The sequence below is a fragment of the Acomys russatus genome, chromosome 19, assembly GCF_903995435.1.
Source record: "Acomys russatus chromosome 19, mAcoRus1.1, whole genome shotgun sequence".
Taxonomy (NCBI): Eukaryota; Metazoa; Chordata; class Mammalia; order Rodentia; family Muridae; genus Acomys; species Acomys russatus.
The window spans coordinates 13,372,495-13,398,732 of NC_067155.1; the positions used below are offsets into that span (position 1 = coordinate 13,372,495).

Consider the following 26,238-nt stretch of genomic DNA (forward strand, 5'->3'; position numbering starts at 1 on the left):
CCATCCCAGGATGATTTAAAATGGGGGAAGGGGCTGGAGAGATGGCTCAACAGTTGTGAACACTGGCTGCTCCTCCAGAGGACCCAGGTTCAGGTCCTCACACCCACATGGTGGCTCACAACCACTTGTAACTCCAAGTCTGCGTATCCGGGCTCCCTCTTCTGACCTCCTTGAGCACTTTTTGCACTCAGTGCATAGATATACATGCAGGCAAATGCTCATACCCATAAGCTTTTTTTTTTTTTTTTTTTTTGAAAAAGTTAAAGAAAGAAAAAGAGGAAGCCAGGAGATGGCTCAGTTGGTAAAGTGCTTGCTGTACAAGTGTGAGGGCCAGAGTTCGATCCCCAGAACTGCTAGGAGATAGCCAGGTGTGGTGGTGCACTCTTGTAATCCCAGTACCAGGGAGGTGGAGACAGGAGGATCCCTGTGGCTGACTGAGCAGCTAGTGTAGCCTGTCCAGCAAGCTCCAGGCCATGAGAGACTGTGTCTTGAAAGCACAGGGTAGCTAGCTCCTGAAGAAGAGGCGGTTGACCCTTGGGCTCCAAACATGTGCATAAAGACAAAAGTCAGGAAATGAAATTTTGCTTAAGGGTAGGACAGAATTCCCAGCCATTTCCAAAACAGCCTCAAACACATTTCCATCATTTCATTTTCATTTGCTTTGATTTTAGACAAGGTCTCTCATAGTTCAGGCTGGCCTCAAACTCACTATTTAGCCAAGGCTAGCCTGGAACTCTTGATCATCCTGCTCCAGGCTCCCAAGCACTGGGATTACAGGTCTGTGCCACCACACGTAGCCGCTCCTAACACTTTCTATTCTAGGCATTGATGTAGGCTCAATTTTCTTAACCAATATATTTTATTACAACTTATTAATCGAGCGTATGTCACGTATAACCCAACTAACCAAAACAATAGGAACAGAGGATTAAAGAACACAATAACAAAACTATAAGTATATCAGTTCTGAGGAACAATTCTCCTGGCGTGATCAGCAGGATTTCTTCTGCTGGAACCTACAGTAACCAGAACCCGGAAGCTCAGCAGGAGCCCCGATGCCTTCCCTCAAGCTGTTCTCTCTAGGAGTGTTTCGAAGGGCAGCGATGAACAGCCAAAACTATCCGAAGTCTCCAAAAGCCCCGCCTCCAGTTTTGGGTTCATTTATATATCTCCTCCCAGAGTCTGTTCAAGGGATCTTTTCAGCTGGCAACAATCAAGCTCCCGCACGAAGTGGTCGGTCTTCTAGTGGATTAACCTCACCTGTTTTCTCACAAGACCGTTGCGATCCCACACTTGAGATACTAAAAAACAGGTGTATCTCTCCTTCACATTGATAATAAAATTTAAACATCAGTCAACTCTGAAAAGCAATGAAGATACTCTAATATTAAGCTAAGATTAAATTCTTATGTAAAAATAAACAGCACATCCATGCGCACACCAGTAACCCCAGGACTGAGAAGCAAAAGCAGGCAGATCTCTGTGAGTCTGAAGCCAGCCTGGTCTACACAATAAGACTCTGTAAGAAAGAAGAGGAGCCAGGCACGGTGGCACACGCCTTTAATCCCAGCACTCAGGGAGGTAGAGGCAGGCAGATCTCTGTGAGTTCAAGGCCAGCTTGGTCTACAAAGCGAGTCCAGGACAGCCAAGGCTACACAAAGAAACCCTGTCTGGAAAAACTAAAAAAGAAAAAGAAAAAAAGAAAGAAAGAAAGAAGCCAAGCGGTGGTGGCGCACACCTTTAATCCCAGCACTCAGGAGGCAGAGGCAGGGGCAGGTGGATTGCTATGAATTTGAGGCCAGCGTAGTCTACAAAGCAAGTCCAGGACAGCCAAGGCTACACAGAGAAACCCTGTGTCAAAGAGAGAGAGAGAGAGAGAGAGACAGAGAAAGAGAAAGAAGAGAAAGAGGAGGTGGAGCAGGAGGAAGGCAGTAACGGAAGAAGAAATGGCTCCAGGCTGAACCAGATGTAGGGGAACACACACATGTAACTCCAGCCAGAAGGATCTGGTTCAATTGCCATCCTCAGCGGTTTAGGGAGCTCAGTCTAGGTTGGGTTGCATGAGACTCTGTCTCAAAAATCAACACACACACACACTCATACACACTCACACAAACACTCATAGACACACACTCACACACCTGGACTAAGGTAGAGACAGCCCATATTTTCATTTTTAAAAAACGTTTGTATTTAGGTGTATGCCTTGCATTACCATAAAAAAAATAATTCCTTTTAAATTTTTTATTTAGGGACTGGAAGAATGGCTCAGCAGTTAGGAGCCCTTACTGCTCTTGCAGGTGATCTGAGTTTGGCTCCCAATACCCACGGAGTGCCTTACAACGATCCCCTAACTCCAATTCAAGAGACCTCTGTAGATACCAGGCACACACGGGGTACGCATACATAAATGTGGGCAAGACACTATATGCACAGAATATATTTTTTGTATGTTTGTTTGTTTATTTGTTTTTCGAGACAGGGTCTCTCTGTATGACATTGGCTGTCTTAGAACTCACTCTGTAGACCAGGCTGGCCTCGAACTCACAGAGATCTGCCTGCCTCGGCCTCCCTGTGCTGGGATTAAAGGCGGTTAAGTTAAAGATAAATAAACGGCCCGGGCGTGGTGGCGCAGGTCTTTAAGCCCAGCACTCGGGAGGCAGAGGCAGGTGGATCTCTGTGAGTTTGAGGCCAGCCTGGTCTACAGAGTGAGTCCAGGACAGCAGCCAAGGTTACACAGAGAAACCGTGTCTCGAAAACCAAGGAAGAGACAGAGACACAGACAGACAGAGAAATGTATCTTGCGTAGAGGTGAGGTTCATGGAGATCAAATGACAGTCCCAGGACTTGCTTTTCTCCTTCCATTATGAGGATGTCAGAGATCGAACTCTGTCACCCGACTTAGCAGTCAGGGCCTTTACCCACTGAGCCACCTCAAAAGCCCAGAAATTAAGTTCTTACAGCGAGTTCAGAAAGTTTGCAAAAAAGCCCTGCACCACACAGACCTGCCTCTCCCAACTCCCGAAGAGATGTGTGATCTTCTCTACAGCTCAGACTCAGCTCTTTGTTTCGCTGCTTTGGGCTTGGCGAAGTCCTCACCACGCCCTCAGAACTGTTATGATTCCCATTTGACAGATGGTGACAGACTAGGAGAGAGCCCAGGCTGGATAGCTGGATAGAGGTCAAACAGCTGGAAGGGAGAGGGAGGGCGGGGCCTCTCTCTCTCCCTCCCTCCCTCCCTCCCTCCCTCCCTCTCTCTCTGAGCCTGCGCACTTGACACCTGCCTACTTGCCCTCTGGTCCCACCTCTCCGGATCTGCTCCCACCTACACCGAGCGCCCAGAGCCAGCCAGTCCTCAGAGGCCCCTTAGAACTAACTGCTTAGCTCATCCTCCTTACGCCCCAGCCAGCGGTACCGTGTCATCTCCTAACACCCCCCCCCCTTTTTTTTTTTTGCAGGCTAGAAAGCTGAAAGCCTCTCATCCGAAAACACAAAAGCTGCAAAGTCTCTCCAAGAATCCACCATGCTACCCCTTCCTCCAAACTCCCTCATTGAGAAGTGGAGGGGAAGGATGCCTTGGAATGCGACCTTGGCTTCCTGGGTTTCAAACTCCATCCTTCAAAACGGTGCTTGACTGGGGCCTGCTAGTGCAGTCCTGTAATTTCCAGCCAGGTAGGAAGCAGGAAGGTTGTGAATTGAAGGCCAGCCAGAGTAACTTAATGAGATCCGGACTCAAAGGGAAAAGTAAGCCGGCCATACATAGTGGCTCCTACGTGTGTGTAGTGCCCGCGCAGAAGGTTCTCTGTGGGTTCCAAGGCAACCAAGAATACATATAGAGGAGCCCAGCGAGGTGGCGCACATCTTTGATCCTGCCCCCCCCCCCCCCCGAAGCAGAGGCAGGCTGATCTCTGTGAGTTCGAGGCCAGGCTGCTCTACAAAACAAGTTCCATGATAGCCAGAGCTGTTACATAGAGAAACCTTGTCTCGAAAAACAAGAACAAACAAAATGCATAGAGAGACTCTGTCTCAAAACTAAAAAGTAAAGAAAGTACTGGAAGTCTCATCCAGCCGTGGAGTGCTTGCCTAGACTTCCCCAGTGAGGGGCTGGGGGCGTGGCTCAGTGGTAGAGCCCCTGCCTAGAATCCTCCAGTGAGGGGCTCAGGTGTGGCTCAGTGGTAGAGCCCCTGCCTAGAATCCCCCAGTGAGGGGCTGGGGGTGTGGCTCAGTGGTAGAGCCCCTGCCTAGAATCCCCCAGTGAGGGGCTGGGGGTGTGGCTCAGTGGTAGAGCCCCTGCCTAGAATCCCCCAGTGAGGGGCTGGGGGTGTGGCTCACTGGTAGAGCCCCTGCCTAGAATCCCCCAGTGAGGGGCTGGGGGTGTGGCTCAGTGGTAGAGCCTCTGCCTAGAATCCCCCAGTGAGGGGCTGGGGGCGTGACTCAACACTAGTGCTCTTGGCTACCACATACAAGGTCATACATGGACTCCCTTAAAAAGCCTTAGTATCTAGGTGGCAGCACACTCTCCAGACCTGTTTTTTTTTTGTTGTTGTTGTTGTTGTTTTCTGCAAAAGGAAGTCAGAATAAACAACTTAACCATACAGCCATAGTTAAATCTAAAATTAATTAATACCTTCAAAATTCTTAAAACAGCAGTCTATACCTCAGCGTGAGGACAGGTCCCCACCATTTACCCCCAAGTTTGTTTCAGGGAAAGAAAATCCATTTGCATTTGTTCCCAATAAGTCAGAAACTTGGGAAGGCTAGCTTCTGTCTGCCTCCGCTTGATTTTTCACTTTTATTTTTTTAAATTATGTTTAATTTAGATTTATACGTGTGTGCATATGTGCTTGTGTGTGTGTGTGTGTGTGTGTGTGTGTGTGTGTGTGTTCAGAGGACCACTTGCAGAAAATGCATGGAAATGCAGGAGTAAGTTCCCTCCTTTCACAATGTGTGTCCCAGGGATCAAATTCAGGTCTTCAAACAGGTTGGCAAGCACTGCGCCCTCTCACCAGGCTGAGCACAGACTTCTAACCACTGAATCACCGTTTGATCCTTTACAGGGTTAAAGTGTGAATGAAACCTTTTCAGAATTAATACTATAAGACTCAGAGAAGGTGAGGATATAGCCAAGTCAGCCAGTATGAAAACGACAGAGGCAGGATTCAAACCCAGGCTCCCCGTGTGTCCAGTCTGCAGCCCACCCGTGCACCAACGAACTCCTGCATACAGCCTCGCAGAGACAGGGAAGAATGAAGCTGCCCTTCCCTAGCATGGCGTGGGTCTCTGGTGGCCCTGGTTCTGGACCCTGTCCAGACTGGGTAACCATCCCCCTGAAAGCACTGGGGTGGCACAGATGAAGGGAGAAGGTGCGGCCCCCTCCACCTACCTCTGATTGGGGCCTTACAATCCCCCAGGATTTGGTGCTTGGAAAGCTGACGTTGGGTTGCTATGGTGATGGGTTTGGGGCGGTTGCCATGACAGCAGAACTAGCCTTGGTTTAAAAATATCTAGGAGGAGGTTTGTGTTTGTGTGAGTGTGAGTGCCCGACCGACCATGCTGTTTTGTGTGGGTCCAAACGGGGAGTGTTTGGGAGGGCTGGGTGGAACAGGGGCCACAGGCAGGACTCAGGGGAAAGGAGTGGGGGCTCCTCAACGCACAGTAGCCCAAGTGTGCTGTGCACTTGTCGCTGAGTGGCCCTTGGAGTCCAGTCATTTGTGTGTGCCAGACTTTGCTGGGCCTGTGTCTAAATATGCACAGTCCCCAGTTTATGTTAAGCTATAACGAAGGATACTGGGTTTAGACCTCCCATGTCACTGACACATATGTCTTATGTAAGCGAGGTTGTATGTTTCTTGTGGCTTTGATCATGTATGTGTAGCTTCTCAGGGTGGGGGAGCAAATTTGGAACTGTGAGTCTAAATACGCCTACACGGGACATATTTGGATTATTAGATGTCACTGCTTTGATATTAAATACACATCTATCCATTTGTGTGTGGGCGCCCGAGTGTGAATGGCTGAGCGTGCATTATAGGGTGTGTGTGTGTGTGTGTGTGTGTGTGTGTACACAAGTGTCCTGCTTGTCCTCTCTTGTCAGTCCTTTTGAATCAATGTGGAAACATGTGTGCCCCATGTGACGGAGTATGCTTGTGTGTGAGAGAACTTCACACGCAACTCTGTGGATGGTGGGAAATGTCACCTGGGTAGTGTGGGTCTGTGAGATACTAAGGTCTTAAGGTGTAGATCTCGGCCCAACCTCAGTACTTCCCTGCATCCCCTCTTGCCTCTTCTCTGTCTCCATGGCAACCAGCTCCTCAGCTCCCTCCAGGAAGATAGAGGGGGAGGATCCAGACTGCAGTGGACCACAACCCTCTCCCATCCCCCTTAGCTGAAGGGACAATGGGGGGAGGGGACAGATGGACGTCCACCTCATCCACCCCAGGCCATCTGCTGCCTCTACTGTCCTGGGGACCTGAGAGCATAACATGGGAGGGGCAGGGGGGGTGGAATAGATCCCAGTGCCACAGACACCCCCCCCAGCTGCCACATTACCTCTTCCTGGACCCCTCAGGGGGGGCTAAACTCGCCTCTGACTAAGCTAGAAAGGAAGGAGAGACCCTGGAGACCAGGAATCTAAGGAGCTGAACACGCATATATCTGAGAACACAGAATATTGGCGACGACCCACTCCAAGGAAGAGCCTCCCGATGACTTTGGGCTCTGAAATTAAGCTTGTCCTCTGTCCAAATCCCAGTTTTCTCTCAATCTAGCCATGTGCCCTTGGAAAAGCCTTTCTACAGCCTCCACTCTGTCATCTGAAAATCAAAATTTCCTAATGAGTGACCAGAATGACAGTCTCACTCTACAAAGCACTAAGGCTGTTTTGTTCCAGGCTGTGTCCCAGGGTCTAGGGCAGTATCTGTCACTCAGTGGGTGGGCTATCAGTAACTGTTGATAAGAGGGGGTGCCAGTCGGCTTCTGGGACAGCTACTTGCTTAAACTGGATTTCAGTCCCGTGAGCTGGACAGCAGCTTTGTGTCCACTTTTCATGGACCATCCAAAGTGGAATTTCCTCGCTGACTGTCAGGTGACATGAAAGGATACTTCTTTTTTTTTCAAACAAGTGGTACCAGACCCCTTGACATTGTTTCCTTTTCTTGTCTTTCTTTCTTTTTTTTTTTTTTTTGTTTTCTTTTATTTTCTTGTGTGTGTGTGTGTATGTTGATTGTTTTGTTTTCTTCTTGTTCCTTTGGCTGATTGTTTTCTTAACAAAGGGTCTTACATTGTAGCCCAAGTCTGGCCTCACACTCAAGGCAATCCTCCTGTCCCCTTCTGTCAAGTGCTGGACTACATGAGTGAGCGCCCACGCTTGGCTGTTTCGGGTCTCTTAAGGCCCACTGTCCTCATCTGTAAGACAGAATAACAAAAGTACATCCTATCGTCGTTTCCCTGTGGGATCTCTTAGACCCACTGCTGGCACATAGCGAGTGTACAAGTAATGTTCTTTAGAAGCAAGAGGTAGCTAGGAGTGCTGTGCACATCCCCCTAGGGAGATGGAGGCAGGAGAAACAGGAGTTCAAGGCTGGCCTGTGCTACATAATGAGTTCAAAGCCAGCTTGGGCTACCGTTACACTCCGTCCCGCCCCGCCCCTCCACAAATAAAAGGGTGAAGGGTAAGGAAGGAAGGCGTGGAGGAGCCTCGCGGTCCTTAATATACCCTGCAGGGGGGGTTGTCAGGTCTCTAGCTTCCAAGTGTGATGGGCGTGGCCAACCCGGAGACCGTGGCCCAGGCTTCAAGGGTGGACCAATGGGGACGCCGAAGGGCGAGGCCTTGCCTGGCATGGGCGTGGCCTTGCGAGGGTGGGAGGGGCCAGGACGCTGTGGGAGCCTAGGCTGAGAAGATGCTCGGGCCAGCAGCCACCGCCACCAGCCCCGACTCCGCTGCCGCCCGCGCCCGCCGCCCCCCGGCCCCCTACTAGCGGCCGCCTCCGCTTCTTATCTCCGGCCCCCCGCCCTGAGCAGGGCCTTGGGAGGGGGGCTCGGCCCTTCGCATCTGTGGGGAGCCCCCAAGAAAGGGTATAGGGAGGGTGTCCTGTCGCTGCACCTCACTGGCTCAGCCAAGTGCCCTGCTTCGGTGATCTTTGAGAGACCAGGACCCCACCCCTCAGTTCTCCATCCCAGACCGTCCCCATACCCTCTCCATCCTGCTCCCCTTCGTCTTCTCAGCTCTGTCAGCGCTCTCCCCCCGACAGCCCCCTCCTGCTTCCCTCCCCGCCGCTCCCCTCCCCCCTCTTTGCCTCCCCCTCCCCTCCCCCTCCCTCCCCTCCCCCTCCCCCGCCCCCCCACCATGAGGATGATGGCCGCCGGCGCGGTGCACGGCCTCTTCACGGCCTCCGCGGCCCCGCAGCCGCCGCCGCCCCCGCCGCCGCCGCCGCCGCCGCAGCCCCAGCCTCCCCAGCAGCCGTCGCCGCCGCCACAGCAGCCGCCGCCGCCGCCGCAGCCGCCGCAGCAGCAGCAGCCGCCGCCCCAGGCCCCCCCCATGGAGCCCGAGGCCCCGGATTCCCGCAAGAGGCCCCTCGAGACGCCCCCCGAGGTGGTCTGCACCAAGCGCAGCAACACGGGAGGTGAGACAAGGCTCAGGGACCTCGGCGGGGGGCGGGGGGGTGGGGGGATCGCGCGCCGAAGGGGGCATCGCCGTCCTCCATCATCAACCCCCCCAATCCCGGGCTGGCAGGTGCAAGTGCTCCGGGGAAGGGAGGGGCGCCCCTCCGTGAGGAACTGGGGGCCGGACGGACCCCTTTCTCTTGTCGCCGAGGCCCCGGGGGCTGAGAGCTTTGTCTGCGAAGAGAGGGGCTGGGGGGGAGGGGGTGGTAAGTGTCCTTGTGGTGTGTGAGGGAGACAAGGATGAGGGGCGTGGGTCCCTCCTGGACCAGTGTGTCCTTGAGGGGTGTGTGATGTGACCCTTTCGGGGGCAGGGGTGTTCTCCGGGGCTTGCGTGTCCCGGTTGGGGGAGGGGAAGGAGTAGAGATAGGCCTGTGGACCGGGAGCTTCTGAGCCTCCCTCCCTGGGGATGTCCTGGGCAAGGGTTGTCCCGGAAAGGGGCGGGTGTGGACAGCATGCAGGACCATGCATAGGGACAGGCTGGGTGGGTGTGTTGGATGACAAGGAGGAAAGGGTGGGTGTGTAAAATTGGAGGGGATGGCGATGGAAGGCTAGCTAGGACAGGTGTATAGCTCTGGTAGGTCCTGTAGGGCCTGGATATGTGACCATGGATGTGACAGGGTAGCGGGGGGGGGGGGGGCAGGCTGTAAGTATATATGTAAAAGACCAGCTGCATTTAAGACCCTCCAGGGGAGACGTGTGACAAGGGAAGGTATGTGCCCTTGGAGGGGGCTCTTGTACTGTGACACATGAGTGAGAGGGGGTGTGTGACATGCAAGGGGGTGTGTAGGGAGGAAGAACGGATGGACTCTGGGTGTGAACCATGAAAATATATGTGGATCATCGGGGAAAGGGGTTCAGTGTGTGGGATACCTGTGTGTACGGGGTGGAGTGGGACCAGGAGAAGCTGGTGGTGGGATGTGACATGGAAAAGGGTGTGGGTGTGACTCCACAGAGGCTGGGTGTGACACATGGAGGTGTGCAGCAGTGACATCAGAGGGGGTGTGTAACTGGGGGGTGGTGGGAGTATGAAACGGAGAGCCCGGGCTCGTGGTTCAGTGAAACCCACTGAGGGTGTGTGCACAAGGAAATGGAAAAATGGAGTTCCAAGTGACTGGGCAACGCATGCTCAGGACACGCGAACGTGGAGACGTGTGACACCCAAATGTGTGTGGATGTGTGGCACAGGGAGGTGTGTGTAGAAAAGCTGGGTGTGTCACACCAGAGATGTGGGAGAGATAACAGGGTGTGACAACAACGGAGGACATGTGTGTGCGCGCACGTGTGTGCGTGCGTGTGGCGGCTCCCTGTTCGAGACCTCAGAGATGTGTAGGCTACACAAAACCGACCCCTCTATGTGTGTCATCCGGGGAGAAGTGTGCATAACAGAAAAAGCCAAGCTAAGCAGGGAACAAGTAGGACAGAAGGGAGATCCTCAGAGCGCTCCAGCTCTCCGAAAGGAGGGAGACCCCAAAATAGATAGACGCTCCCTTATGATCACCCTGTCCAAAATCCTCTCTTCATCTTCTCTTAAACAGTGTATGTAACCTTCCTTCTAACCTGGCTCAGGGACAGTCAGGTGCCCACTGCCCACCACCTCCCCTAGAACACACCCGTCTCCCCCCCCCCCCGCTTCTTTCTTTCACGCCCCCCACCCCCTCACCTCGAGGCAGGTGGGACAGGATCCCAAGTCCGCATTGGATGCATGGGTGGGGATGCTCAGCAGAAATTGAAGGAAAGGGAAGTTGGGGGAGGGGTGGGAGAGAATTTCCTGTCTGCCTTCCTGTACTCCCCCCCCCCCCCAGCACACACATGAAAATGTCCAAAGCCGACTTCCTTTCTTCCTTCCTGCCAGGCTGCTGTTGGCCAGCTCCAGTCAAAGTCAGGGACCCAGATTTGGCCAGGCGGCACATTACCGGCCGGTGGTGGTGGCCACAACTGGCTGCTGCTGATGGCCCCTTCTGGTGCTTCAGCTGGGCGCTCACCTGGGATCTGGGTGAATTTCTCAATACGAGAGATTATCTGAGGGGTGTTTTTTTTTTTTTTTTACCAGTGAAGGAAACTGAGCCGCAGTGAGATGAAACAGCTTGTGCAAGGTCATGGGACTCCTAAGTGACAGGTCTAAGATTCATTGAACCCTGGGCTGATGGGTCGCAGGTCACAGAGCCTTAGCAACTGGGATTTCATATTTCCTTCTACAGTGGCAAAACTAAGTGGAGTCTTTAGAGCTCATCACCTGCAAACCCTTCCACACCTCCAGACCATGTATGGGGAAACTGAGGCCAGGAGATACAAAAGGGCTTGTCCTCTATTGACAGCCCGGAGAGGAATGGTTTGTGGCAGGGCAAATGTTAATGGCTTTGATATCTCTCTCTTTCTCTCTCTCTTGGATTTTTTTTTAATAATTTATTTAATTTTACTTTAGCGTGAGGGTGTCAGAGCCATTGGAACTGGAATTACAGACAGTTGTGAGCGGCCATGTGGTGGCTGGGAATTGAACCTGGGTCCTTTGGAAGAGCAGACAGTGCTCTTAATCATTGGGCCATCTCTCCATCCAGCCCCTCTCTTGGATTTTTTTTGAGATAGAGTCTCTTTGTGTAGGATTTACTGTCCTGGGCTCGCTTTGTAGACCAGGCTGGCCTCAAACTAACAGTGATCCTCCTGCCTCTGCCTCCCGAGTGCTGGGATGAAAGGCGTGTGCCATCACAACCCAGCACACACAATCTCTCTCTCTCTCTCTCTCTTTGAGACAAGGTTTCTCTGTGAAGCCTTGGCTGTCCTAGACTCACTTTGTAAACCAGGCTGGGGCCTCGAACTCAAAGCAATCCTCCTGCCTCTACCTCCCTAGTGCTGGGATTAAAGGCATGTGCCACCGCACCTGGGCGGCTTTGATCTCAAACTTGCTAGTTTATTTCAGTGGGGGACAATGGTGTCTATGAGATGCGTGATCGATTCCCAGCCTCTTTCTGAGCTTCCGTGTTCCCGGCTTCCAAATACAGGCTTTGACAAGAACTACATTGACAATGTCATAATGGCTAGCAATACCATTGCTTAATGCCTGACATGCAATCGCATCTCATTCTCCCAACATGCTATGATGTAAAATTAAAATAATAATAATAAATTATAATAATGGCTAACATTTATGGTGCTGGGAAGTACTGGACACGGGTCATTGAGTGCCTCCGGTCCTGCTAATCATCTATCAAACGAACAACTGGAGCTCGTTCAGCTGAGAAGCAGTGGGACTGCGATTTGAACTCAGGAGGCTTGGCTCCCCTGTGTGGACGGACTCTATGGTGAGGGCTCTGATCAGAGAGGGGCTCTGAGGTTCAGAGTGGCGAGGGGGCTCTACTTGGCCACCACTAGTGATAACAGGCCAGACAGACCCTCCTCCTCCTGCCCTCCTCCTTGTCCTTAGGGGCAAGGAGAAGAGCGGAGGATAACGGCTCCTCTGGCTGGTGTCTGGCACCTGACTGGCTGACAGATGCCATTGGGAGGAAAAGGAGGTAATGGGGCAAGAGGGTTCCAGTGAAGAGATTGGAAGAAAAAGCCAGCTCAGGGAGTTCTTGGAAGACATAAAATAAACTGCCTGTCATACCAGCTATGAAGAGGTTAAGGCAGGATGACCAGAAGTTCAAGGCCATCCTGGGGTTACATAGCCCAGACCCTGTCTTAAAATAAAAAACAATAAAGTGAATAAACAAATTAAAAAAACAGGGCTGGGGATGTGGCTCAGTGGTAGAGCACCTGCCTAGAATCCCCCAGGGAGGGGCTGGGGGCGTGGCTCAGTGGTAGAGCCCCTGCCTAGAATCCCCCAGGGAGGGGCTGGGGGCGTGGCTCAGTGGTAGAGCCCCTGCCTAGAATCCCCCAGGGAGGGGCTGGGGGCGTGGCTCAGTGGTAGAGCCCCTGCCTAGAATCCCCCAGGGAGGGGCTGGGGGCGTGGCTCAACAATCAAATCTTGTCAAGCATGTGCAAGGTACTGAGTTCCATGCCCAGTATCAAAGTTTGGGGAGAAAACCTGTCTGGTAGACTTAGTGTCCCTGGAGAGCCAGGCACAGTGGCGCACGCCTTTAATCCCAGCACGTGGGGAGGCAGAAGCAGGTGGATCACTGTGAGTTTGAGGCCAGCCTGGTCTACAAAGCAAGTCCTGGACAGCCAAGGCTATGCAGAGCAACCCTGTCTTGAAAAATTAAAAAAAAAAAAAAAAAAAAAAAAAAAATCCCCAGGAGAGAGCCTAGAGGTGGCTTAGCTGGTCCATATGCTTTCTGCATAAGCCTGGCCAAGTGGATGTGGTCCCTGAGGCTCACATAAAGGTGAAAGGAAAACGCCACCTTCACAAAGTTGTCCTCTGCACGCCTGTGCGCACCAGACACACACACACACACACACAAATAACTTTAAAGGAGTGGCGCCTGTAGTGCAGCCCATAATATTACCTGTGTTCCCACTTCTACTGTCCCACCACCTGCAGGCACAAAATGTACCTCACAAACCGGAGCACCCCCACCCAGATCTCAACCCCAGTATCCCTTACTGCAACCGAAAGGAAAAGTCACCAGGACAAAAGCCCAGGAAGGAAGGATGGAGGCTGGAGAGACGGCTCAACAGTTAAGAGTGCATGTTTTAAACCTGGCACCGTGGTGGCGCACACCTTTAACCCCAGCACTCCCAGAGGCAGAGGCAGAGGCAGAGGCAGGCGGGTCTCTGTGAGTTCGAGGCCAGCCTGGTCTACAAAGTGAGTCCAGGACAGCCAAGGCTACACAGAGAAACCCTGTCTCAAAACAAAGCAAAGAACAAAAAACAAAAACAAACAAAGAAAAAAAAAATAACAGCAACAAAGAGTACATGTTTTTTTCTTGCAGAGGATTCTGGTTCAATTCTCAGCACCTATACACGGTGGCTCGCCACCAATTGTAACTACAGTTTCAGGGGACTCAAGGCCTTCTTCTGGCTTCTGAAGGCACTAGGCACCTATACGGTGCACGTACAATGCTGGCAAACATCCTTTAAAGATTCGTTTTATATCTCTGAGTGCTTCTGCTAGCATGTATAATCTGGGCACCACGTGCTTAAGCAAAGTACGCATACGCATTAGAAAAAAAACAAAAGCAACAGCCATGGAAGGAAAGTTTGCAAGGTTCAAAGCATTCTTGGCTCTCAGCAAGTAAAAGTCGATGCTCCACGCTTCAGTCTCTCCCTCTGGAAAAAGGGGACAGCCCAAGATAAGTTGACCGGTCTGGGTGGTTCTGTCTAGTTACTGAAATTCCCTGTGAGAGCTAGACGTGGTGACCCATGTTAGAAATCCCTTCCGGCATCCGTGTGGTTTCTGGGTATCCAAACTCCTCTTGCAGGCATGCACTGTCACTCATGACCCATCTCCACACCCCGCCGTGACCCCCAACTCTGCCACCAAGAATCTGGAAGACCAGTCCTTCTTATTACTTATTTGTTTATTGGTTTTTTTTTTTTTTTCCAAGACAGGGTTTCTCTGCGTAACCTTGGCTGTCCTGGACTTGATTTGTAGACCAGGCTGGCCTCGAACTCACAGCGATCCGCCTGCCTCTGCCTCCCGAGTGCTGGGATTAAAGGCATGTGCCGCTACCACCTGGTTGACTAATTTTTTTTTTAAATTATTTTTATTGTGTTAAATTGTGTGTGTGTGTGTGTGTGTGTGTGTGTGTGTGTGTGTGTGTGCACGAGCGCGCGCATATGCTCATATGTGCAGATGCCATCAGAGGCCAGAGGCGTGGGACCCCCCCCCCTCCCGGATCAGGAGTTAATAGCAGTTGTAAGCCACCAGATGTCAGTTCTGGGGCCCAAACTCCAGACATTGTGCAAAAGTAATATGTGCTCTTTGCTAGCTTGTTATTTCTTCGGCCCCAGAATAATTTGTTGTTGTTGTTGTCCTTTAAGTGAAAGTTGCCCTGAGGGGGCTTTAGCCTTGCTTTTTGTTTGGTTTGGTTTGTTTATAGTCATATGACATTTATTCATTCAAGTGGAGGGCATGTCAGGTCAGCTGGTGGAAACTGGTTCTTTCCTTCCACAGTATGAGTCCCAGGCATCAAACACAGGTCACTGATTTGACAAGCCATCCTGCCGGACCCTTCTTCCCCACCCCCCTCCTCTTTTCCTCTATTTTGGTATGCTAGGGAATTGAACCCAGGACCTCACATATGCTAGGTAAGTGCGCTACCCCTACGCTACATCTCCCGACCCGCTGTACTGGTCTCTTGAGTCTCTCTAACAGAGTCACGCCTTCAGAATGTCGCCCTGAACACGCCCAAGCCAGATAGGCTGCTTCTCCACACAAACCGGCACATGATCATTCCCTGGGGGGGGGGGATCCCCAAATGCCTCGATGTCCCACCCCTCCCCAGCACACGCTGTAGCACCATAGCCTGGACAGACGCGTCTTGGTTTTCCCAGGAACACCCGCCACGCTCTCAAAGATGTTCCCAATCTCGCACCCAGGCCTTCCCTTGCTTACACATAATGCGTCAACTTTCCAATCCCAGCTCCCACAAGAACGGGTACCATGAGGACGGCATCCCAGCTTTGGCTTCCTGAGGGAACAACCAACCTAAGATCTGTGCTTCTTTGATCCCATGTCCGTACATGCGCGTGCATGCGTGCGTGCCTGTGCGTATGCATGGAGGCTAGAGGGCGATCCCCAATGTCCGCTCTCCCTTTTTTGTCTTATTCCTTGGGGTTGAAGTCTCTACTTGAATACGGATCTCACTTATTTTTGGCCAGGCTGACAGCAAGTAAGTGCCAGTGAGTGTCCTGTCTCCACCCACTACAGCACTGGGTTTAAAGGCATACTTGAGTGTGAGACTTTTTGTATAGGTGCTAGAATCCAAACTCAGGTCTTCCTGGTTGCACAGCAAACACTGTTCACCACTGAGCTGTCTCGCCAAGTCTCAAATGATTTGTGGGTTTGGGGTTTTTGTTGTTGTTGTTGTTGTGTGTGTGTGTGCACGCACATGTGTATGCGTGGTGCTTTGTTTTGTATTAAGATAAAAGTTTTGCCGTGTAGCCAAAGCTGGCTTTGAACTTGCAGCAAGCCTCATGCCTCTGTCTCTTGAGTAGTGGGATTACAGATGTGTGCCACTATGTCAGGCGGGGCTCTAATTTTGTCACTGGTGATCCCCCAGAGAACTAAACCACCTTACCAGATCCACTCTGTGACAGTGTCCCACTCTTATCTTGAGAGTCCAGACCTCTTGGGTAAACAAAGACTGCTTTGCAAGGCAGGGCACCAGTCGAATGTACCGGAAGCATCGTCAACAGAGGTGGGCACAAAAGGAAGAGCTGACCAGGGGCAATAGTAAGCAGAAGCAGCCAGACAACCCAGCTTCATCTAAATATGGGCGTGGCTGACACTGCGGCCCTGGGGGAGAGATGTGCAAGAAGGGCAGGGTAAACCGGGCGGTGGTGGCGCACGCCTTTATTCCCAGCACTCGGGAGGCAGAGGCAGGCGGATCGCTGTGAGTTCGAGGCCAGCCTGGTCTACAAAGCGAGCCCAGGATAGTAAAGGCTACACAGAGAAACCCTGTCTCGAAAAACAAAACAAAATAACAACAAAAAAGGGGGGTGGGCATAGTAGCTTTCCTTATCAACTTCTCTGTCGCTGTCACTGGGCCCTTGGGGCAGCGTGAACCCCAAAGGAGCTACTGAGAACTGGCTGGGAGTGGACGAGCATGAGTTCTGGCCTCTGGCCTCTCTTCCTCATGGGCACAGAAAGTTCCACACTGGTTGTTCAGACAGGGAAAAGCCTGTGAAGTCTGGGGGTTCCAGGTTCAGCCAAGGTCAGTGTCTCTGCCTTTGCTGTAGGAAACACAGGCCTGGCTTCCACCCAAAAGAGGTGGCTCTCTATGGTATGACATGGCCTAAACAGGAAGGATAGGTAGAAGTTTCTAAAAAGGATGGGAAACAGACAGAGGTCCGCAGTGGGGACTTTTGGAGAGAAGAGTTCTGAGTTTTTCCAGGTAGGAAGCCTCATCACCCATAAGTGTTTTAATTTTCTTCTTGGCTATTGTTAAGTTTACACTGGTGCACTGTAAAAGCATCAATGCATGAAAAGCAATTTTGTACTTATTTGGCAATGGTTTTTTGTTTGCTTGTTTTTTAGGGTTTTTGAGACAGGGTTTCTCTGTGTAGAGCCCTGGTTGTCTTGGACTCTCTTTTGTAGACCAGGCTGGCCTTGAACTCACAGAATCTGCCTGCCTCTGCCTCCCGAGTGCTGGTACTAATGGCGTGTGCCACCCCGTCCGGCTTGGCAATGGTTTTTCAACCTCATCCCCACTCCTTTGCTGGGTTGTTTTCTTTCAGTAATTTTTTTTTTTTTTTTTGGATGTGTAAAACAATGAGTTTTATTATAACTTTTTGACATGTTAAGTTACATGTACTCACCCTGTGTTTGTGCGTGCTCACGCGTGCCTGCATGCGCGAGTGTGTGTGTGGGTGTATGTGCCTCAGCACACGTGTGGATGGCAGAGAACAGCGGTTCTCTCCTTCCACCATGGGGGCTTTAGGAATCAACCTCTCAAGCAGGAGGGTTGGTGACAAATGCTTTTACCTGCCGAGGCATCTGGCTGGCCCCTCATTATGATGTTTTCATAAGTATAAGTCATGGTACTTTGTTCTTACTTTACCTTCGTTTACTCTCTCTTGTTCCTCCCTTTTCTGACTTCAGATCTTACATAGATGATGGATGAATGAATGGATGATACATACATACATACATACATACATACATACATATTTTTTTTCAAGACAGGGTTTCTCTGTGTAGCCTTGGCTGTCCTGGACTCCCTTAGTAGACCAGGCTGGCCTCGAACTCACAGAGATCCGCCTGCCTCTGCCTCCCGAGTGCTGGGATTAAAGGCATGCGCCACCACACCCGGCTGCTTCTTGGTTTTCTTTTCGGAGACAAGAGTCTCGTGTTGGGCAGGCCGGCCTGCAGTTCTTTCTGTAGTGCAGGCTTGCCTTGAGCTCCTGTCCCTCCTGTTAATGCCTCACTGGTGCTGGGATTACAGGTGTGCCCCAGCATGCCCGGCTATGGTATCTGTCGCCCTTCCACCACAGTTGTTTGCCTTAATTGCATTTATTTAGTTAATTAGTTAGTGTGCGTGTGTGTGTGTGTGTGTGTGTGTGTGTGTGTGTGTGTACGGGGGAGAGAGAAAGAGACGGAGAGACAGACAGACAGAGAGAAGGAGGGACAGAGTATACACAGTGGAAGTCAAAAAACAACCTAAGGAGGTTTCTCTTCTTCCACTCTGTGGGATTAAGGGATCCAACTCCAGATGTCAGGTTTGGAGGCAAGCCTCCTTAGCTATAGAGCCATTGCGCCAGCCCAGGTTTCTTTGGCTTGTGTTTGTTTGTTTGTTTGGTTGGTTGGTTTTGGTTTTGTTTTAACATAAGCCCACACTGATGGGCTGGACATTTCAAATACTTTAGCTTCCTGAGTGCTAGGATACAGAAGAACATGCACAGCCATGCCTGGTGTGAGATCTTTGGAGCCGTCCCCCAGAATTCCATCCTCCCCCCCCCCCACCTCCCCGCCGCCTTTAAATAAAAGTGTTTATATGTCTTAGATGGAGCTTAAGGAGAAAGGAACTGTCTGTGTGGCCTCCCTGCTGTATCCCCAGCATCTAATGCAAGCACCAGCACTGAGCAGGTGTTCAGGGGAGGGCTTGTGGCGAGAAGGGAAGAAAGAAGAGGAGGGGAAGCAAACATGTTACGATTCACAGGCACATAGGAGGGCAGAAACAAAGTACCTGGTGGGAGAAAGTGAGTGAGGTAGCTCAGCAGATAAAAAAAACAAAACAAAACAACAACAACAACAACAAAAACAAAAACATACTTCCCACCAAGGCTGATCACCTGAGTTCACTCCCTGGTACCCATAATGTGGAGGGAGAAAATCAAGTCTCTGACATCCATATTCACACTGTGCCATCTGTGCACCCACACACATATGAAACACACACACACACACACACACACACACACACACGCACGCACGCATGGGGTAGGGGTGGGGAGCAAACTTATAATAGCAATGCTCTACAACGGAAGGTGCTAGAGGGATTCCAGACAGGAGCTAGGGGGTTGCCCTTACATCACAAGGCCTTCCCCAGGCATGGTTGTGAAAGTGCTGGCCTGTAATTTCAGCTGTTCTGGAGACAGAGGCAAGGAGGATCCTGAGTTGAAGGGCGTTCTGGGTAACTTAGTTAGATCCTATCTCAAAATAAAAAAAACTAAAAAGAAGGCTAGAAATGTAGCTAGGTGGTAAAGCACTTGCTTCAAGTCTACCCATTTTAGGTGTTGGGGGTGTGGCTCAGTGGTAGAGCTCCTGCCTAGAATCCCCCAGTGAGGGGCTGGGGGTGTGGCTCAGTGGTAGAGCCCCTGCCTAGAATCCCCAAGTGAGGGGCTGGGGGTGTGGCTCAGTGGTAGAGCCCCTGCCTAGAATCCCCCAGTGAGGGGCTGAGGGTGTGGCTCAGTGGTAGAGCCCCTGCCTAGAATCCCCCAGTGAGAGGCTGGGGCATGGCTCAGTGGTAGAGCCCCTGCCTAGAATCCCCCAGTGAGGGGCTGGGGGTCATGGATCAGTGGTAGAGCACCTTCCTGGAATCCCCCAGTGAGGGGCTGGGGGTCATGGATCAGTGGTAGAGCCCCTGCCTAGAATCCCCCAGTGAGGGGCTGGGGGTGTGGCTCAGTGGTAGAGCCCTGCCTAGAATCCCCCAGTGAGGGGCTGGGGGTGTGGCTCCAGGGTAGAGTAGTTGTCTAGTAGGTGAGAACCCTGAGTTCAATCCACAAAAAGAAAAACAGGTGAGATGGCTCAGCTGGTAAGATACTGCCGTGTGTGATGACCTAATTAGAAGAGGAGACCTGGTTGCCACAGATTATTCTCTGACCTCCACATGTGGTACATACATACACACACAGAGCGGGTGGCTAGAAAACAATTCAAACAGAACGTTTGTTCCTCTTCCCAAAAGTAGGGCACAGCATCGGGCAGCCCACAGACTAGATGATGAGAGACAGAATTCCCTCTCTTTCTGCTCCCTCCCCCCCAAAATCCCCAAGTCTTAAGCATTGGATTTGCATTCACAGAGCACAGAGCACCCATTACATGCTGAACACTGATCAGTGCTTTACTCCAAGCTCGTGGAAGGCTGAGGCAGGGGGCTCGGGAGTTCAAGGCCTCCCTGAACTAGAGACAACTTGTCTCGAAACAAAAAACAAAACAAGTCCCAGAGTGGTTCGCGGTGATCCTAGCAGTCCCGCGGCAGAGGCAGGAGGATCTCTGTGAGTTGGAGAGCAGCCTGGTTTACATAGTGAGTTACAGAACAGCCAGCCTCAAAACAAGCAAACAGTGGATGTTAGTGATGACAGTGGCATATGGCGTTCTATCAATGCTGTGTGCCCAGGACATCATAGCTACATTCTAGCTCATCGTCGAGTGAATGAATATATCCCCCGAAAGCCAGTGCAACTGTGTCCCCAAATTTACTGGTAGGATGTTGAGGTCTAAAGATGTGGAACAGTACCTCCAAAGCCATCCAGGTATTTTTCTTTCTTTCTTTCTCTCTTCATTTTTTTGTTTGTTTTGCATTTTTGGTTTGGTTAGCTGGGGTGTTTGTTTGTTTGTTTGTTTTGTTTTGTTTGAGACAGGGTTTCTCTGTGTAGCCCTGGCTGTCCTGGAACTCCCTCTGTATACCAGGCTGGCCTTGAACTCACAGAAACCCTCTGTTGTCTCCTGAGTGCTAGGAGGATTAAAGCCATGTGCCAACATTGCCTAGTCTTATCCAGACTTTCTTATTTTTGTTTTTGTTTTGACTTTTCGTGGCTTTTCGAGACAGGGTTTCTCTGTGTAGCCTTGGCTGTCCTGAACTCACTTTGTAGATCAGGCTGGTCTCAAACTCACAGGGATCCACCTGCCTCTGCCTCCCGAGTGCTGGGATTAAAGGTGTGTGCCGCCATCAAGGCTTTCGAAACAGAATTCACACATTATTTGGGAGAGTCTGCCTGCTCCATGTGGAAATCGGCAGCTAGAGCCCGAGGGGTAACAGGACAGAGGAAACGATGCATGGACATCGCAGCCGTCAGAGACAATAGGAACTTTCGGGAAGCTTAGTAGTCATATGTAGCATGTCATTCCAACACTTGAATGACTGAGGCAGGAGGATTATAAATTTGAGGCCAGCCTAAGATACTTGGCTAGGCTAGGCTGCTGTAAGAAAGAGGGGGGTGGGGAGAGAAGAAATAAAGTGAATTGAGCAGGGGTCTGGATGATGGATGAGAAGCCTCCCTGGGGGCGAAGGAGGGGGGTTAATTACCTAATAGGCTTAATGGTCTGATTACACCATTTTAGGAGGATTGCTTTGGGCTCAATGAAACCCTTTTACTCTTGACTTCCTCCTCCTCATGCTTAGAAGGCCATGTCTAGCCACTGTGCCCTACGCAACCATACAGAACATATTAGGACCCCAGAAGCCTCATTCTGAAGGACCTGTGCTGTGGTGGGAAGAACTTAGCACGTACCCCATCCAGATTAACTTTGTTTAGTTTGTGCAATGCTAGGGGTGGAGCTAAGGGCCAGGGACATGGTAGGCAGGTGCTTTACACCGGTACACTCTACGCAGGGGCTCGGTCACTGAGCCACGCCCCCAGCCCCTCACTGGGGGATTCTAGGCAGGGGCTCTGCCACTGAGCCACGCCCCCAGCCCCTCACTGGGGGATTCTAGGCAGGGGCTCTGCCACTGAGCCACGCCCCCAGCCCCTCACTGGGAGATTCTAGGCAGGGGCTCTACCACTGAGCCACATCCCGGCCCCTCACTGTGGGATTCTAGGCAGGGGCTCTACCACTGAGCCACGCCCCCAGCCCCTCACTGGGGGATTCTAGGCAGGGGCTCTACCACTGAGCCACACCCCAGCCCTCACTGGGGGATTCTAGGCAGGGGCTCTACCACTGAGCCACATCCCGGCCCCTCACTGTGGGATTCTAGGCAGGGGCTCCACCACTGACCCACGCCCCCAGCCCCTCACTGAAGGATTCTAGGCAGGAGCTCCACCACTGAGCCATAACCCCAGCCCCTCACTGGAGGAGTCTAGGCAGGGGCTCTACCACTGAGCCACGCCCCCAGCCCCTCACTGGGGGATTCTAGGCAGGGGCTCTACCACTGAGCCACACCTCCTGACTACAAATAATACTTCTCTTTTATCTGCTCTGCGAGGTAGCTTTGATCACCGTACTACCAGTTGGGGTTTTGCGTTTGATGTAGACATCCTATACTTAAAAGAAAAAGTTGAAATCCATGGGGGACAAGAAAAGCCCTTAAGCCTTAGAAGCAGAATGGGCCAACTTCCTTTCTTTTCCCACTTTTTAATCCCAAGCCAACTGTATGCTGTTACATGATGTGACTTCAGAGGTGCACTCTGTGGGCGTGGTCCGTATCGACCCTATGTGACAAATTGCTATAGCTACATGCAGCAAGGCGTGAGGAAGGAGGTGGGTTCTTCAGCCCTCAGCATTCCAGGAAAGGTTTTGGGAAAAAAGTAACGTGGCAGTGAAGCTCCCAAAATGAAAGAGTTAGAGAGGAAGTGCCAGGCAGAGAGCATCTGCAATGGCCCATGGGGTGGGAAGGAACAGGGAGTATTTGAAGAAATAAAAGGGCCATGAATCTGGTTCCCATTGGCGACGAGGAGGCAACGCCGAGTAGTAGGGTCATATCACAAACCGTCTTCCAGCGAGAAGGCAATAGAGTTTGCATCCTGGGAGCATCTAGGGCTAAGAATTTGATTAAAAGTTAAGAGTTAAGTTAGAGATTGCCTTGAGGGTCCATTACCTAGGTGTTTTTCGGGTGATTGTGTTACCAAGGACATTGGTCTATAAGAAAGACAGTGGGGCCGGGTGTGGTGACGCACGCCTTTAATCCCAGCCCTCAGGAGGCAGAGGCAGGCAGATCACTGCAAGTTCGAGGCCAGCCTGGTCTACAAAGCGAGTCTAGGACAGCCAAGGCTACACAGAGAAACCCTGTCTCGAAAACAAAAAACAAGTAAAATAAAATAAAAAGACAGTGGGTAATAACGCTTGCTATCAAGCCTGATGACCTGACGTTCAATCCTTTGGATCCACACAGTGGAAACAGAGGACTGACTGCTGCAAGTTGTCCTCTGGCCTCCACACATGTGCAAACACACCTGCATACACGTATGCATCCCCTAACCATGCACCTAAAGGAAATCTCCAATCCAGCCCTCGTCCATTTCTTCTGTTCCTCACCCTACAGAGGCTCCATAACACCCACCCCTTCACCTTTGCCCCCTTCACCTTTGCCCTTACAGTCTACTCCTGTCACGAGCATCAGAGGGGTATTCTTGGGTTTTTTGGTGTTTGAGATAGGGTCTCACAGAGCGCACGTTGGCCCGAACTCGCTGTGTAGCCAAGGATAGCCCTGAACTCCTGCCTCTGCCTCCCAAGTGCTGCGATTACAGCTGTGCACCCCCTCGCTCGATTTATATGGTGCTCAGGGTGGAACCCAGCCAGGGCTTCATGCATGCTAGGAAAGCATTCCATTATATCCACAGTCCATTAAAAGGAATATTCTTTTTTTTAAAAAAACACTTAAAAGCTGGGTATGGTGGCGCGCGCCTTTAATCCCAACACTCGGGAGGCAGAGGCGGGCGGATCGCTGTGAGTTCGAGGCCAGCCTGGTCTACAAAGCGAATCCAGGACAGCCAAGGCTACGCAGAGAAACCCTGTCTTGGAAAAACAAAAAACAAACAAACAAACAAAAAACCACTTAAAATATTTTACAAAGCCAGGCATGGCAGCACATGCTTTAATTCCAGCACTTGGGAGACAGGCAGTCAAATATGTCTATAAGCCTGGTCTTCATAGTGAGTTCTAGGACAGCCAGGGCTACGTAATAAAGAGACCCTGTCTCCAAAACATGTAATGTGTTTTGCTTATTTCTATATCTGTATGCTGCACTATTGAGATGCTTCTGCAGATCAGAGGACAGCTTTCAGGAGTCAGTTCTCCCTCCCATGTTCTCCCTGGGTATTGGACTGAAGACGGCAGGTTTGGCAGCAAACTCCTTTCGCCACTGTGCCGCCTTGCCGGCCCCAGAGGAATAGTCTCGAACCTTGACTTAGTTCATAACCCCCTCGGTCCTCGCCATCCCACTTGGAGTAAGGAAGAGCCAAAGACATCGCTGTGGCCCACAAGCCTCGCCACCCCACCATCACCACCACCCCCTCTCCCTCTTACCCCCCCCCCCCCCCCCCCCTAACTCAGCTTCCTTCAATATCCCAACAACTCACGTGCCATCCCATCCAGGGGCCTTCGGGTTTGTCGTGTGGCTTGGCTGCCCCTCTGTACCTCAATGATAACAGGCCAGGCCGTGGACTCCAGAGACAGGCTGACTTTACAGTTCAGCTCTGCACCCTACCAGCTCAGCAACCCTGGGACGATTACTTGACCTTATTTCATTCATCCGCAGAATGGATTTCTTCATAGGAACAGTGTGAAAATCCAAATAGCTGATGTCTGTAAAGCAGTTCAGCTGATGAAGAAATAGACCCACACAGACCTGGGCCTGATGGCCGGAGGCCCTGTCACCTCAGATGCTCTGGAGGCTGAGGCAGGAGGGTCCCGAAGTTCAATGCTTGATTGAGGTACAGAGTGACTTCAAAGCCAGCCTTGAGCAGCCTGGTGAGACCCTCTGCCCCAAATTTAAAAAAGAGCCTAAGGTGTGGCTCAGTGGTAGAGCCCCTGCCTAGAATCCCCCAGTGAGGGCCTGGGGGGTGTGGCTCAGTGGTAGAGCCCCTGCCTAGAATCCCCCACTGAGGGGCTCAGGTGTGGCTCAGTGGTAGAGCCCCTGCCTAGACTCCCCCAGTGAGGGGCTAGGGGGTGTGGCTCAGTGGTAGAGCCCCTGCCTAGAATGCCCCAGTGAGGGGCTGGGAGTGTGGCTCAGTGGTAGAGCCCCTGCCTAGAGTCCCCTAGTGAGAAGCTGGTGCGTGGCTCACTGATAAACTACTTGCAAGAGACCCTCAGTACCCCAAACAGTAAAAGAAGATGTGTGATACACGATAGCTCTGCCTTCTTGGGAAGGCTCTTCCTGGCCTTCACATCCAACCTTGTACTCCTCTGCCCTCTCCATTCTTTTTCCTGCTTCTCCTTTGCTCTCATACTGCTTCCTCCAGTCTGACGTGAATTACGGCATAGTCTCCTCCCTGGAAGAATGTATTTGTCTGAGCTCTAGCTTAGATTACGCAGATTCCCGTGACCTTATTCACACCCAGAATGAGGGAAGCTTTTGCTGTTCCCCTCACAGTTGTTCTCCCCACACTAATGCCAGTCAGTCGTGTCCGCAGGCAGGTGCTCAGCCATTGTTTGTTGAATGAATGAATGAATCCTGGGTATGTAGTTTAGTCGACGGAATGCTTGCCTACCAGGCAAGCTAGCGATGCCAAGTTCCGTTCCCAGTGCCACATAAATCAGGTATGGTGATGGGCTCCTGCGTCCCCAGCTTTGGGAGATGGAGACAGGAAGATGGGGAATTCAAAGCCATCCTAGCTACATAGTTTGAGGCCAGCCTGGGCTACGTGAAAGCCTGTCTCAAAAAAAAGGAAGAAAGAAAGAAAGAAAGAAAGAAAGAAAGAAAGAAAGAAAGAAAGAAAGAAAGAAAGGACAAATGAATAAATAAAATGAATGTAGATCAGGCATGGTGGTGCACACCTTTAATCCCATCACTCGGGAGACTGAGGGCAGGTGGATCTCTAATCTTCAGACCAGCCTGGTCTACATAGTGTATTCCTGACCAACCATGGCTACATAGTGAGACTTTGTTGCAAAAAGAAGAAAAAAAAAAAAAAGGAGTGAATGAATGAAGATGCTTTTGTGTTATCTTTCTAACTGCTGTTGCCATGGTCGTTACTCCAGTGTGGAGCTGTGACTTCCTTTTTGTGTCCCATGCTGGGATCTCCCGCGAGGTGCCTTCCTAAAGTGGGAGCGCCCTCTCCCCCACCCCCCCCCCCCCCCCCCATTCCTCCATCCCCGCCACCTCCTTGCTCACTCCCTCCCACCCTGTATGCCCTGCAGAGGAAGGCGAGTACTTCCTGAAGGTGCTCATCCCCAGCTACGCAGCCGGCTCCATCATCGGCAAAGGTGGCCAGACCATCGTGCAGCTACAGAAGGAGACGGGGGCTACCATCAAGCTGTCTAAGTCCAAAGACTTCTACCCAGGTAAGCCGCAGGCCCTGCAAGGTGCCTGAGCCAGTGCCGGAAACGTCTCTCTGCTTTCCTGAGCCCTGGGTGTGAGGAAAGATTACATTAGGGACAATTAGAGTGATGAAGGGTGGGGGGCGCCGCCTTTCCTCCCCTTAAAAGAGTCTGAGCTGCCTACAGCCCAAGGGCCCTGGCCTGAGCAGATGGGGATGGGGGCAGGGCCAGACAATGAGCTACTGCATATTCATGAACTCATTTGCATTATGCCAGGCAGTTGTGTCCCTTCCCACACACCTGCCGCCTCCTCTGGTCAGTCAGTTGGAGCAGCCAGGGTGGGGAGG

The 26,238-nt window shown here is 51.6% G+C and overlaps 1 protein-coding gene across 1 annotated transcript in view; it reads left to right on the forward strand.

Moving 5' to 3' along the window:
* Positions 1–8,500: 8,500 nt before the first annotated feature.
* The window catches only part of Nova2 (NOVA alternative splicing regulator 2), a 36,484-nt gene continuing 18,746 nt past the window's right edge, over positions 8,501–26,238 (forward strand). The window contains exons 1-2 of the mRNA XM_051162485.1: positions 8,501–8,621; positions 25,772–25,915. Coding sequence (XP_051018442.1) covers positions 8,537–8,621; positions 25,772–25,915 — 229 coding nt within the window. The 5' untranslated portion in view covers positions 8,501–8,536. The remainder of the gene's footprint in view (positions 8,622–25,771; positions 25,916–26,238) is intronic.